This window comes from Caretta caretta, chromosome 1, assembly GCF_965140235.1.
Source record: "Caretta caretta isolate rCarCar2 chromosome 1, rCarCar1.hap1, whole genome shotgun sequence".
In the NCBI taxonomy this organism is placed as follows: Eukaryota; Metazoa; Chordata; order Testudines; family Cheloniidae; genus Caretta; species Caretta caretta.
The window spans coordinates 312,478,747-312,491,785 of record NC_134206.1 but is presented as its reverse complement, the minus strand read 5'-3'; the positions used below and the strand labels follow the sequence as shown (position 1 = coordinate 312,491,785).

The following is a 13,039-nucleotide window of genomic DNA, read 5'->3' as shown; positions in this document are numbered from 1 at the left end:
AGGTGGGAGCAGAAGCAGCAGTTAAGGGGAGGGAGCATGGGGAAAAGAGGGGTGGAGTGAGATCGCCCAGATCGAGATTTGCTGGCAAAAGGTCGTCCTCTCCCTGGGCGACCAGGGTCAAATCTAAGGCCTCGATCTCCTTGAACATGGAGGAGAGGACACTTTCCGCTGCCCCAGGGTTCTCCCCACTGGCAGCCGCCACGACGGTTGCCTCCAGGTTCACGGGGGCTTTGGGTAGCGTCAGGACAGAAGGGGCTTCCTCAAGGGTCTTGGAGGGGAGGGTCTCCCTTGGAGGGGAGACACTACCTTCCGGTGGGTGCTGCCGTGTCTTTCCTGGCTGACACCGGTGGGTGGGACGCACTCGTGGGCAAAGCGGAAGCCTCGGCATCGGTGCCCTCCTTCCTGGTCTTACGGGGGGCCTCCGCCTCAGGTAGATGTGGCGGAGCTCGAGCCTTCCGCTTGCCTCGCTTCCCCTGGACTAGGGCCCAGCCCTCCATGGCATCATCTGGGGGCTGGTTAGCAGGGGTCGTGTCAGAGGGTAAAGGCGATGGCTCAGGGACTTGGGGGGGGAACGGTGGGGTAGCATAAGGGAGGGAGGATTCTCCCTGGGGCAGGCTCTCTCCCATGCTGGTGGTATCTCTGCCACACCCTCCTCCATAGGCCCTGCTAGATTGTCAGCAGCGAGGGCGGGGCTCTCCCACTCGTCTGGGCATTGTAGGGGAGGTGCCCTTTGGGCCTGAGCGGGAGTAGCGGTAGTCCGAAGAGGGGGGGGGGCGGGTTCGGATACCGGGCGGCCAGGGGCATCGGCAATGACGGGGCCGATGTCCTGCCGGGTCTCAGGGATCCCAGGTGCCCCTCCTTGCCAGGCTAGGGGGGAGTCCCCCCGGACATGCCCCGACACCCGGCAGATGTAGCACCGGGCTTCCCCCGTGGAGAAGTACACCCGGTAACGGGCCCCCTGGTGGGGACTAGGAAGGACGCTTCGAGTGCCACTCCGTCATGCGCCACTGACGGCAGTAAAAGTTGCACTTGCCGGCGGAAGGAAAAGATGTGACGGAGGATGGGGTCCTTGAAGCCCAATGGGAGAGGGCTGATAACAGAAACAGGTTTCCCCAGGGTGGAAAGGGTGGGTAGCAGGGCAACATTGGGGAGAAAAGGAGGGAGAGAGGTCAGGACCAGGAGGACGCCCAGGTCCTCCAGCGGCTCTAGGGGGACAAACACCCCCCTCCACTGCCAGGCCCCTCTCCACCGCTTCCTGGGCGGCAGCCTCCGATGCTAAGAAGAAGACGACCTTCCCGTACATTTTGGAGGCCGCCCCAATGGCCGAGGGCCCCACCACCCTTGCCAATGCCCACACGTAGGTCTTCACATGGGGCGAGGCGGGCACCAGGAGGCATTGGACACCGTGCTTCCTTGTCATGGTGGGAAAGGGGCCCCGGCCGCTATTGATGGTGGCGGAGGCGGTGGGCGGGAGAGATGACGAGGCGGCAGGCAGGGGGGCTGCCGCCACCCGGGCGTACGTCCTGGGGGCTGAGGAAGGGACACCCGCAGAGCTGGTGGAGGGGGCAGCGGGGAAGGACACCGTGGTCGGTGGCAGGACCGCAGCAGTGGGGGTGGTCCCTGCCATGGAGGGCCCCGTGGTTTTAGCGGGGCCCTTCCCCTTCTTCTTGCCCTGGCCTTTCCCACCGGCTGTGGGGCTTCCCTAGAGTCTGGGGAGGCGATGGGCATGGCAGCGGCGGAGGTCACCCCGGTGCCCTCCATTGCCGATGCCCCAGCGGGGGGGCGGTGGCAGGTGGTTAACAGGAGTTGGGGTCAGGTAGAAAGGGACAAGCTGTGGGGTGGACAATTCGGGGGAAGGGGCACATGAACCACCGTACGCTTGTCCAGAGAGTCCTGTTTGGTTGGCTGGTGCTTTTGGCCCACGCAGTGGAATCAGGGCGAGCAGCTGAGTCCAGAGGCAGATGTTAGACAGCCAGCAAAGACGGTGGAGTGCGGTGGTGGAGTGTGGGGGGGTGAAGATCATAGTGTGGGGGTTGGGAGGACACAGATGGATCGGGGGGTAGCTCCGTGCCACACCCCCTGTGTTCCTACACGATTAAGACACAGTCAAGAGCACAGTTCGAAAGTTACTCAGTCTTAGGCCCCCTCCACTGCGATTTGTAGATTTCCCAGGCGGTGTTCCTCCGGTGGATGGCTTTTTCTCTGTCTGTTCCGGGCTTTCTTTTTTACAGCAGCAGCATTCCAGAAATGCCAGAGCAAGTGATAAGAGGAGTGTGAGGAGTTGGGAGCAAGAGGCACTAGGAGCTGAGAGTGAGAACGCGGACTGTTGGAGGACTGAGGTGTACAAGCATGATCAGTCACCAGGAGGAAGGTCCTATGGTGAGGATAAAGAAGGTGTTGGGTGGAGGCCATGGGGAAGTAGCCCAGAGAGTTGCAGCTGTCGCACAGCTCTTCCAGGAGGCACTCGAGACAGCTGCATTCCACAGGGCCCTGGGCTGGAACCCGGAGTAGGGGGCGGGCCAGGTTTCTACCAAATCCTCCCAACTCCTGGTCAGACACAGGAGGACTGTGGGTTCAGAAAAACGGCCAAGCTGAGGGTTGCCGTGAAGCTCCAAGGAGAGCAAATCCATCAATAAGCACAAGACCCACCAAGGTAGAGCAGGAACTTTGCCACACAGGATTGGCTATAGTATTGTCTGTGGTGTAAGATCTAGGGTACCAATTGATCTGTGGTAAGTGCCTGGTCTCTTGGAACTGGAAGCAACCTACAATTTGTGAGATTTTTTTTTTTGTGAAAGTGACCATTTATCACTAAGTCCAGATTGTTTGGGTGGCAAGATAGACCGGAGAGTCTTAGGGGTCTGTCTGTGACTCCATGGTAAGCCTATTAGCTTGATCAAGGAGTTCATATTTGTTTCTGGCTTGGTGAAATCTAATTATAGAACATATCACCAGCTTGGGGTGTCTCTCCTGTTCGGACAGACTGCCCTGAGGTAGGCACTCCCAGTCATACGCCACTCCAGACGGTGTGACAATCAGTTTGAGGGATTGTGAGGCCTATCTAGAAAATTAAATGGCAATATGCCAAAGTTTTGCTGTGGGGTTGTTGGTTACTGTAAATATGCTGATTAGAGGCTGAAGAGGGATTTACAGGACGTTCTTTTTCATTTCTGTATTATTTAAGAATTGTCAAACTTATAGACAGGAATAAGAAAAGGAGTACTTGTGGCACCTTAGAGACTAACCAATTTATTTGAGCATGAGCTTTCGTGAGCTACAGCTCACTTCATCAGATGTATGGAATAGGTGCCCTTTTTCACAGATGTGAATATAAATCAAAATAAATATATACAATCAAGCACATAGTTATTGATTGTTTCCAGGTTTAAAATCAGAAATCACACTTCCGCCAAGGTATGAATCAGCTAAACAAAATAAGCTCAAAATACAAACAATACGCCAACTGTCCAAAAAATCCTGTGGTGGTGTGCTGATGTGTGGTGGGGCAGGGAAAGAAAAATACTTCCCTCCACTCTGTAGAGCAGCTGTTGAACTGCTCCACAAAGGTTACTGCAGCCCAATGGCCAGGACACTTGTGCAGCTCCTATGCAGGAAGGGTGTAGGAGCAGAGATAGGAGGTTCCTTGCCAGAAAATCTGGTGTTACCTCTCCTTATCACTGAACAGGGGGCTCATGCAGGACAAGGTTCCATGCCACTCAGGGACTGCACATGGACTCTTCTTTGCTATGGAGAAGTGGGCTGGATTTGCCCCTTAGTGATTCTAGGGTCAAATCAGTATCACCACTAGGTTTATTCTTCACTAGTACATTCCAAGTCAGTGAAATCTTCTGGCTCTATAGCTAAAACTAAGTTGGTGCTGTCTTCTGCTGAGCAAACTGGAATGGGTACAAACATGGACATTCTTCCTTCTTTATCTGAAAATAAACAGATCAAGGTTTAAAAGTATATACAAAAGATACAGTAAGCAGGAAGAAATGAACAGCAGGCACAATTAAAACACAGCTCCAGCTGGCACCCCAGCAGTGTTAATGAAAGGTAATGAAAAACCCTATTGTCCTAACACACAGAGTCTCAGACTTCAGTCGGGATACTCTGGTGGCTAGGGTGCACTTCCATGTGGTCGGCAGATCTGTCAGTGTTCAAAAAGAGATGCTTCCTGTTAATAGTAACCCAGTCCAGTACTCTCAGAGAATTATCAGTGGCTTTACTGACTAATTAAAGTAAAACATAATTAGTACCTATGTTAAGGCTGTATGGTTGTTTCATGTCTTTCTGTGACAGAACTTTCTCTGGCATAATTTCAGTTAAGAGTGAAACCTGCATACCACAATCTACCAACTTTTATTTCAAAGAAAGAAAGAAAGAAAGAAAGAGAAAATAAAGTCTCCATGGGAAAAAGAATACAGTGATTATATCTGAATGGAACAATAAAATAGTAGATACTTCAGAGTTGCTTCTGCAACAAGCTGGCATTTCCTCATATATTTAAAGGTTCAGTACCCAGAGAGTAAATGAGTGAATGAATTAATCTCCTGACAGTAAAATAACTATATACACATCTATTCCTCATTGATTCAATAGCCATTTGAACAACTAGCTCTGTCAGACAAAGTCTCTCTTGGGGGGGAAAAACAATGCTGTTTTCCTAAAAAGAGAAGTGTTTGTTGTCACAGCTCAAACCGCATCTTCAACCACAACTGGAGTTTTTTCTTGGTTACCACAAGTGGTTTTGGAGGAAATGGAGTAACATCCTCCACAAGGACGATGAGGGAAACATGGTCCCCCTTACACTCTCCCATTTTTTTTTACTATACCATTGATGTCCTCTTTCAATGTGGCTACAATAATCATACATTCTCACTTCAGGTCTCCACCAATTATATTTATGTGGCAGCAACTATGATGTTCTTGCTCTTCATATGTTGTGTCACTTAGATTCTATCTTCTCTGAGATCTGAAAATGTGAGATCTGAACAAAAAGACATTTATATTAAGATCTGCACTGGCCTTTGATTTTATTTGTTCTTGTGGCCAAATCACTTATCTCTTGGTCTGCTGGAAAAATTAAAAAACATTACTCTGCCACGTGTAGCAGTTATCTTGAATTCCTGTTTTAAAAAAATTACACAGTCATGTAGGGCTTTAACACATTTTGATAAAGTTCACTTTATCATTAGAGTAATGGGAAAAAACAAAGTGAAAGGAAATTTGGCTCAATAAAAAAAAATCCTCAATGAGTTTCCAAAGGGATGTAATGGAAGTCACTTTAGGCATTTAAAACTAGACTTGACAAAGCATTCAAAATATTCTATGAGTAGGTCCCTACCAAATTCACAGTCTATTTTTGTAAATTTCACGGTCATAGCATTTTAAAAATCTTCAATTTCACGGTTTCAGATATTTAAATCTTAAATTTCACATTGTTGTAACGAACATGAATGGTATTTTACAACAGCAAAATATAAACATGTAAAGCCCTTAAGAGTCCGTGTTTCTCAAACTGGGGGTCCTGACCCAAACGGGAGTTGCAAGGCTATTGTACGCGGGTCACGGTATTGCCATCTTTAATTCTGTGCTGCCTTCAGAGCTGGGTGGTCGGAGAGCAGTGGCCGCTGGCCGGCTGCCCAGCTCTGAAAGCAGCACTGCCGTTAGCAGCAGCACAAAAGTAAGGGTGGCAATACTGTGACCTTCCCCCCCCCCCCATAGCCTTATGAACCCCTTTTGGGTCGGGATCCCCAGTGTTAGAAATGCAGTGTAATTTTGTATATTTTTACCCTATAGTATAGGGTACTTTTATAGTATAGAGTAAAAGTATGCAAAAGACCAGATTTCATGGGGGAGACCAGATTTCGTGGTCTGTGATGTGTTTTTCATGGTGTGAATTTGGTAGGGCCCTATCTATGAGACAATGCAATGCAGGGAGACTGATTTTAATATTAAACAGGCTTCTCCACCTCTATTCTCTGTGTTTTCTTTAATTTTATTTATAATTTCAGATTAATTCTGACATTTAATTCACAACCAATGACAAGTCATAAAAGATTTTGTGCAAATTAATAACCAGAATTCATAGAATCATAGAAATATAGGGCTGGAATGGATCCTGAGAAGTCATCAAATCCAGCCCTCTGCACTGTGACAGGACCAAGTAAACCTAGACCATCCCTGACAGGTGTTTGTCCAAGTTTTTCTCAAAAACTTCCAATGATGAGGATACTTCTTGGAAGACTATTCTAGATCTTAACTACCCTTTTAGTTAGAGCGTGTTTTTTCTAATACCTAAATCTTCCTTGGTGCAAATTAAGCCCATTACTACTTGTCCTACTTAGTTCCAACTGGCTCCTGTAGAGCTACTTACCTTAGAACTTTGTCGTGTGCGTCTTTAAAAAAATTAAATTAAATTAGTCTGAGCAACCATTGCTTGGGGGGTGTCTGTTATAGAGACAGTCAAGGTGCAGTCTTTTTTGTGCGGTCACCAGCAGCTGTAAAGAAATTAAAGACTAATAACATCTAGTCATTTACATTAAACATCGTGTTCCTGAGTTCCAACATCTTACCTTTGGGACTAGTCTGAGGGCTCTCACCTTCAGGTCCCATTACTTCAGCTTCCACATCCCATGAGCCCGTGGATCACCTGTGAAGACAAATGCATCTTAACCTCATTCCTGTTGGTTAAGAAAACCTAGAGACAGCAAAGTATCTTGGGGTATTCTTTTGTTGTCTTTTGTTTAGTTGTTGCAAAGGTTTTGGTTAGTTCGGGCCTAAGTTTTATACTCACCTCTGTTAAACCACAACTCACTTGTTATTTGGTTATGGTTCATGATTTTTTTCTGTTCCTGTTGTTATTGCCCTTAAATAAATCTGTTGTTGTTGTTTTGGAAAAATCCTCTATCTCTTTTGTCCACTACACCACACAAGGGAGGTGGGAGGCGCACCAACTTCTATCTAACCCCAGGTGATAGATCCTGAGGGGTGAAAACATCCTGCTGCTGAAACCAGAATTGTAGCTGGCGTATTTACTCTGAGTTTCAGGTTAACAACTGGATATAAGCAGTGTTCCCTCTAATTTTTCCCACACATGTGAGGAATGAATTTTGTTAAGTGCACCAATATGGAGGTGATGTGTGACCTCCATATTGGTGCACATAAGAAAATTCATGTGGTGGGGGTGGGGCCGACGGGGTTTGGAGTGTGGGAAGGGGCTCAGGGCTGGGGAAGAGGGTTGGGTTGGGGTGGGAGTTAAGGCTCTGACTGGGAGTGCAGGCTCTGGGGTGGGGCCACAGATGAGGGGTTTGGGGTGCAGGCTGCCCTGGGGCTATGGCAGGGAGAGAGGATTCCCCCGAGCTCTCTCTCCTCACAGCAGCAGCTGGGCTGTGGGGAGAGGTGCCTCTCCCTGCCGTAGCAGATCCGGGAGGAGGTGGGGGTGCAGGGCGGCAGGATAGGCACCCTTCCCCCATCAGGTCTGGGCAGGGGCCGGGTTTGGGCCGGGGGCCGGGTTAGGTTGGGGCCAGAGAAGGGGTGCCTTTCTCCCAGCCACAACAAGTCAGGAGAAAGGCAGGTTCCCTGAGTGCCTGCACGGTGCTTAATAGGCTTACAGGGAACTTAGAATATAAGACTGATCCCTGATGAACCCCACTAGATACACCCTCCCAGTTTGATAGTAAACCATTGATAACTATTCTTTGAGTACAGTCTTCCAACCAGTTGTGCACCCACCCTATAGTAATGTCATCCACACCATATTTCCCTAATTTGCCTACAAGAATGTCATGTGGGACTATGTCAAATGCTTTACTAAGTCAAGCTATACCTTACCACAATCAAGATATTAATAGATACGTTTTGTTTACAAAGGTAAGTCCACTAACAAGAAATAAAAAATTAGTAAAATTTCACATTTATAAAATAGGCCTACAAAAATAACTGAACTTGCTCATATTGAAGAATGTATGTCATGGTGTTATGTGATGGGCACTTTTATAAGTAGGTTCAAAAAACAAATACATTTGCATGACTCTAAGAACAGCCACCAGTTCCCACAAATAGTGACAGAGTTGTAGTCACTGTCACCAGTGACCCACTCAGCTTGAATCTTAAGAGGACAAGGGAGAAATCCAGAACAAAGCCCAGGAGAAACAGGAATAGAACTTTTCAGGAAAAAAAATCTAAGGTTCAGAAGCCCACCTGGGCAATATATAAAACAGCAATCCCCCTAAGAGCTTTTCTCAGGAGCCTTGCAACCTCTTAAAACAGTAGCTCATAATTCTGGTTGGTGACCTAGCAGGAGGAGATTTATTTGGGACTGGGAAACAGCAGCTCTTTGTTGTTGGTGCTGCAAATGCCATTACAAGAGACAAAAAAGTGATTCCCTGGCCAATTATTGATATTTTCTATCCCAGTACTATGACAATGCTGCAGGAACAGAAGAGCATTTTGCATAAATAATGGGATTCACACAATGATAGTCACTTCTCCCCACCTATCTACTACAATTAAAAGAGTAAGCAAGATCCTTTGGGTGAGGACCCTATAATAACAGAAGTGGAATATTGGAATTTGAAGGTTCTCTAACAGTTCGGAATGATTGCTGGACAGGGGAAGAAATAATGCCAGTAGCCCAGGACGCTCGGGTGTGGGAATGGATGGAAGAAATACAGGAAGTGAGGAACAGTCAATAGGAAGCGGGGAAAATGTGACAACAGTCAGGGTGAACAAGGGACAATACAAAAGATGAATCTGCCCAGGTTTTAATGGCCGGAGGTTTGTCAAATTCCCAGTACATGGTCTGACCAGCAGTAAAGCCAGGTTTATAAATTTATCTACAGTAGCTATTGGCTACAAAATAGTGCACTATTTGTAAGACAAAAACAGCTGCAGTAGCTTGTAAAGTATTTCCATGTCTGATCATTTGTGTATATTTTCAGTCAATGTAATGCTGCCAATGTTCTAATAAGGGGCTTCCACTAAAATGTTTCTCTCAGCATGTGTCCAGAGGGTGCATAAGCTTACACAGAAGAGGGATGAGGAACTGCAGTATTTATATAATAAAATTCCAGGATCACCTGTCTGCATCACTCTGAAGCCTAGAATGTCTGTTGAGTCAGTGTGAAGTGAAGGAAATAAGCCATTAGTACTAGCTAAGAGGAAAGTTCCTTTGCCTCAAAGGGCCTGTGTTTCAGAGTCTAACATCCCATTATCCTACTTCCTGCCCTCCACATGTGTGATTTATTATAGAGTTGTAATAGCCTCTCTACATTTAGGGTTGTATACATTTCCCAGTAAAATCCTATTTTACCCACACTACAACTTTGGTTTGGGAAATTAGATTGGCTTGAAAATTTGCCAGATGTATGCTGGAAAGAGAATTTTCCTACAATGAAAGAAAAAAATTCATAGAATTTTTAAGTTACAGGTCACTACAAAATTACCTTGCATTAAATTTTTTATTTCTATCTAATGTTCCCTTTCTCCCTTTCACTCAAAACCAATACCCCTTCAAATACTCCATAAAGTAAAACCTCCTTGAAAAGTCATACACCAATTATAGATAATGAAAATAGTTTACAACTAAGAAAATGTATCAATCACACTCCAGTTAATTTTAATGGGACTTAAGGATCAAATCTCTCTCCCTTGCTCCTTGGAGTTGTTGGGTTTTTGCTGTTGTTGTTGTGCATGCTATTGGCATCAGTGGGAGCAAAATCAGGCACCCTGGGTTTGATTTACAGAGAAGCTGAACATCCGCAGCAATTGTTGACTTCAGAGACAGTTGCCAAATCAGGCCCCAAACCTGTGTGTGAATGTTACCTGCAACTGTCACATTGCAGATTAGAACCAACATAAGGATATTTCTATAGCAGAGAGCTAATACAGAGCTTCATTAGAAGAAGTGGCAGAAGTCATCAGCAACCCAGGTTCCCACACCACATACCCTCCCAGGCCATTTGCAACCCAGGCACCTCCCCATCCCTTGACACCCCGGGGGCATTTGCAACCCAGGCTTTCCCCATCCCCTGCCCCCCAGGCCATTTGCAATCAGGTTCCACCATCCCCTAACCCCTCCCCGCAGATCATTCACAATCCCGGTTCCTTCATCCCTTGGCCCCTCCCCCCAGCCATTCACAACCCAGGGCTTCCTCATCCCCAGGCCATTTGCAACCCAGGCTTTCCCCCAGGCCATTCACAACATATGGCTTCCTCATCCCCAAGTGATTCTCAGCCCAGGCTCCCCCATCTCTTGCCCGCTCCCCCCAAGCCATTCGCCACACCATTTCCCTCTCCCATGCCTTCTGCAACCAAGCCCCCCATCCCTTGCTCCCCAGGCCATTCGCAAACCAGGCTCCCCCCATCCCTTGGCCCCCACAGGCCACTCACAACTCCGGGCTCCCCCCGCCCCGCCATTACCAACCCAGGCTTCCCCACTTTCTGTGCACCCACCCAGGCATTAGCAGCGCAGCAGGCTCCCCGCCCAACCCAGCCCATTGGCATCCCTGCAAGCGCCTTAGTGCCCAAAGCAAGAGCCCGGCACCGCCCTAGGTCCCTCTCGGCCGGCCGGCCGCTCCCGCCCCGCCGCACAGGCAGAGCAGGTCGGACCAGGCGGCGGGGCAGGTATTTAAGGGGAAGGTGAGGGCGGCGCCGCTCACTAGCGGCACCAGCTCCCCGCCAGCCAGGCGCGGCCCAGCACAGGGGTTGCAGGCGGGGCCGGGCTCCGTCAGCGTGTGGCGGCAGCGGCGGCGGCAGCGGCGCAAGTCCCGGCCTCCCCTCTCGCTCCGGTGCCGTGTGGTCTCGCCCGCCCCCGCTGCCATGTTGGATTGTGCGGCCGTGGGAGCCGGGGCGAAGTTGGAAGTTTAGTGCTGGTCCGAGCGGGTGGGGGCGATCGGGCCGCGGGAGCCGGTGCTGCCCCGCCCCGCCGCTGGGCTGCCGGGCGCCGCCAGCTGCCCCCCGAGGAGAGGAGACTCCGCGATGCGGCCGCTGTGAGGCCGCTGGGCCAAGGGACGCGGACGGCGAGAGGCGAGGGCACCGCGGAGCCCCGGCGGCCGGCCCCGGCCATGAGCAACAGCCAGCAACAGCAGCCCCCGCCGCCGCGGAGGGTCTGCAACGTGGGCTCGCTGCTCCTCACCCCGCAGGAGAACGACAGCCTCTTCGGCTTCCTGGGCAAGAAATGCGTGGTGAGCCCCGGGCGGCGAGGGCAGAGCGCGGCCCGGGGCAGCGGCGGCAGCCCCTGGGGAGGAGCCGAGCGCAGGGCCGGGGGCCAAGGGCTCGGGCGGGGTCATTCATCCACCCCGAGAGGGGCCCGGCCCTGCCCGGTGGGCTGCCTGTGCTGGGTGGGGGCAGTTCCCTGCCGCGGCCTTTCGCCGGGCCCCGTGGGCAGCTGCCTGGCCGAGGTGCTCCCCCGTGTCCCAGGGCGCTGGCCCGAGGAGGCACAGGGACAGCTCGCTCCCTGGGCGGCCTGGTGTCTCGCCCAGAGCGGCCCGGTGCCCTGCTCAGGGGGTTTCCTGCCTCTCGCGGGGAGAGCAGCGGGAAGGGGCGTGAGGAATGAATGAAGCTGGGGAGAGGGGCCGCCGCCTCCTAGGGCGCAGGTGACTGGGCGCTTCTTTGCCTCTCCCTGGGCTCTTGAAGTAGGAAACGCCGCTGCTCTGCTTCCCCCGAGCAGAGCACGGAGGGCTCGTTTCCCCGAAATTCTCCGCCAGGCCTCGCCCTCTCCCCCCCCTGTTGGCTCCTGGGATGCTGCCATGCGCAATGGAGCCAGCGTCTACGCCTACTGGTTCTGGAGGACTCGGGAGTTGGGCCAGATTTAGGGACTTCAACTGCTGAGGAGCTGGGAATGTCATTATGGGAGTGGGGCAGGGGTATTAATTACACTGGCCTGGGTGGTGCAGATCTGCTCAGACCTGCTTTTCCAACCGCTGGTCTCCGAATGCTGTGGGCAGCTCAGTTCCTCCTCCCCTCTACCTGCTGCTGAGTACTTCTGTAGGTATGTGTGATGAGGGCTTGCCCAGTATGCAGTGCAGCTAATCTCTGACTTGGTATGGGAGCTAGTCAACAATAGAGCTATTGCAGCTTCCGGTAGAAAAGTTTAATTAGTTGACAAGGTTGAACAAATCTGGCCAGATTGCACCTGCAGTAGGACAAAGCTGAATTCATAAAGCTACAGGAAAACTGTTAGCAGAGTTGGGTCTAACTTGTTTTTAGCTCGTCTGTTCACATGAATTTGTTAGCCCGAACAATGGATTCAGACTTGCCGATGCAGTAACTCCATTGCTGCGTTCATCCAAAAATACAATAAAAAGATTTTAAAAGCCATTCGTATACCTGGTTCTAGCCACCTTAATTAGTTTCAGGTTTCTTAAATGACATCTTGTATTCTAAAGGTAGAGGATAAGCTGCTTTGGGGCTGCAAAAATGGAAAAATTACTGTTCAGATCTTTGGCAAAGAGGAATCAGATCTATGGAATACTCCTCATAATTTTTGAAGATTTTCAGAATCAGCCCTTGTTAATCTGGTATAAAACTCCTTGATAGGCTACAGCATAGTGTGGTACATTGACTTGATGCTATTCTTTGTCATGTGCCTAGAACATCAGTAATAGGCACCTAATATTTTTATAATTTATATTATATTTTATTGTATGTATGGTTTATATTATAATGTAATACTTATTTTTAAATAGTGTATCATGCACAAGTCTTAGCAGAAGTCACAAAGGTTACATATTTTAAGTGAGGTCTGATCAAACTGACTAATTTCTAAATTGTAAGGGAAGTATGGGAAATATGGTGATTGAACTGGAAGTATGCAATATTTGCATGCAGGCAGACTACATAAAATTATATTATAGTAATTAAATTACTATTACCTTATTCTAGGTGTTTAGATGGTTCAAAATGTGTTGTCATAAAGCATGAAAAGGAATAGGAAAGATGAGAAGATTTTGAGGGTAAATTTAGGGCCAGCTTCACCCAACTACTTGAGCTACTCACTAAATTGCACTATAGTAAATTATGCTTAAACATGTTT

General features: G+C 49.3%; 1 protein-coding gene and 1 long non-coding RNA gene across 6 annotated transcripts in view; one reads left to right on the top strand and one right to left on the bottom strand.

Moving 5' to 3' along the window:
- Positions 1 to 3,233: 3,233 nt before the first annotated feature.
- LOC125637235 (uncharacterized) lies at positions 3,234 to 11,975 on the bottom strand. 4 transcript variants are annotated; one of them, XR_012666559.1, is made up of 3 exons: positions 11,913 to 11,975; positions 6,579 to 6,655; positions 3,234 to 6,503 (listed from the first exon to the last, which is right to left on the bottom strand). It is a non-coding gene; the product is annotated as an uncharacterized LOC125637235 (long non-coding RNA). The 4 variants fall into 4 exon arrangements; XR_012666560.1 differs by having other exon boundaries at positions 11,882 to 11,942; XR_012666558.1 differs by lacking the exon at positions 11,913 to 11,975 and adding an exon at positions 11,141 to 11,856.
- The window catches only part of WASL (WASP like actin nucleation promoting factor), a 76,154-nt gene continuing 74,172 nt past the window's right edge, over positions 11,058 to 13,039 (top strand). For both annotated transcript variants that reach the window (XM_048836904.2, XM_075124460.1), the window contains exon 1: positions 11,058 to 11,189. In XM_048836904.2, the coding sequence (XP_048692861.1) occupies positions 11,070 to 11,189 (120 nt within the window). In that variant the 5' untranslated portion in view covers positions 11,058 to 11,069. The remainder of the gene's footprint in view (positions 11,190 to 13,039) is intronic.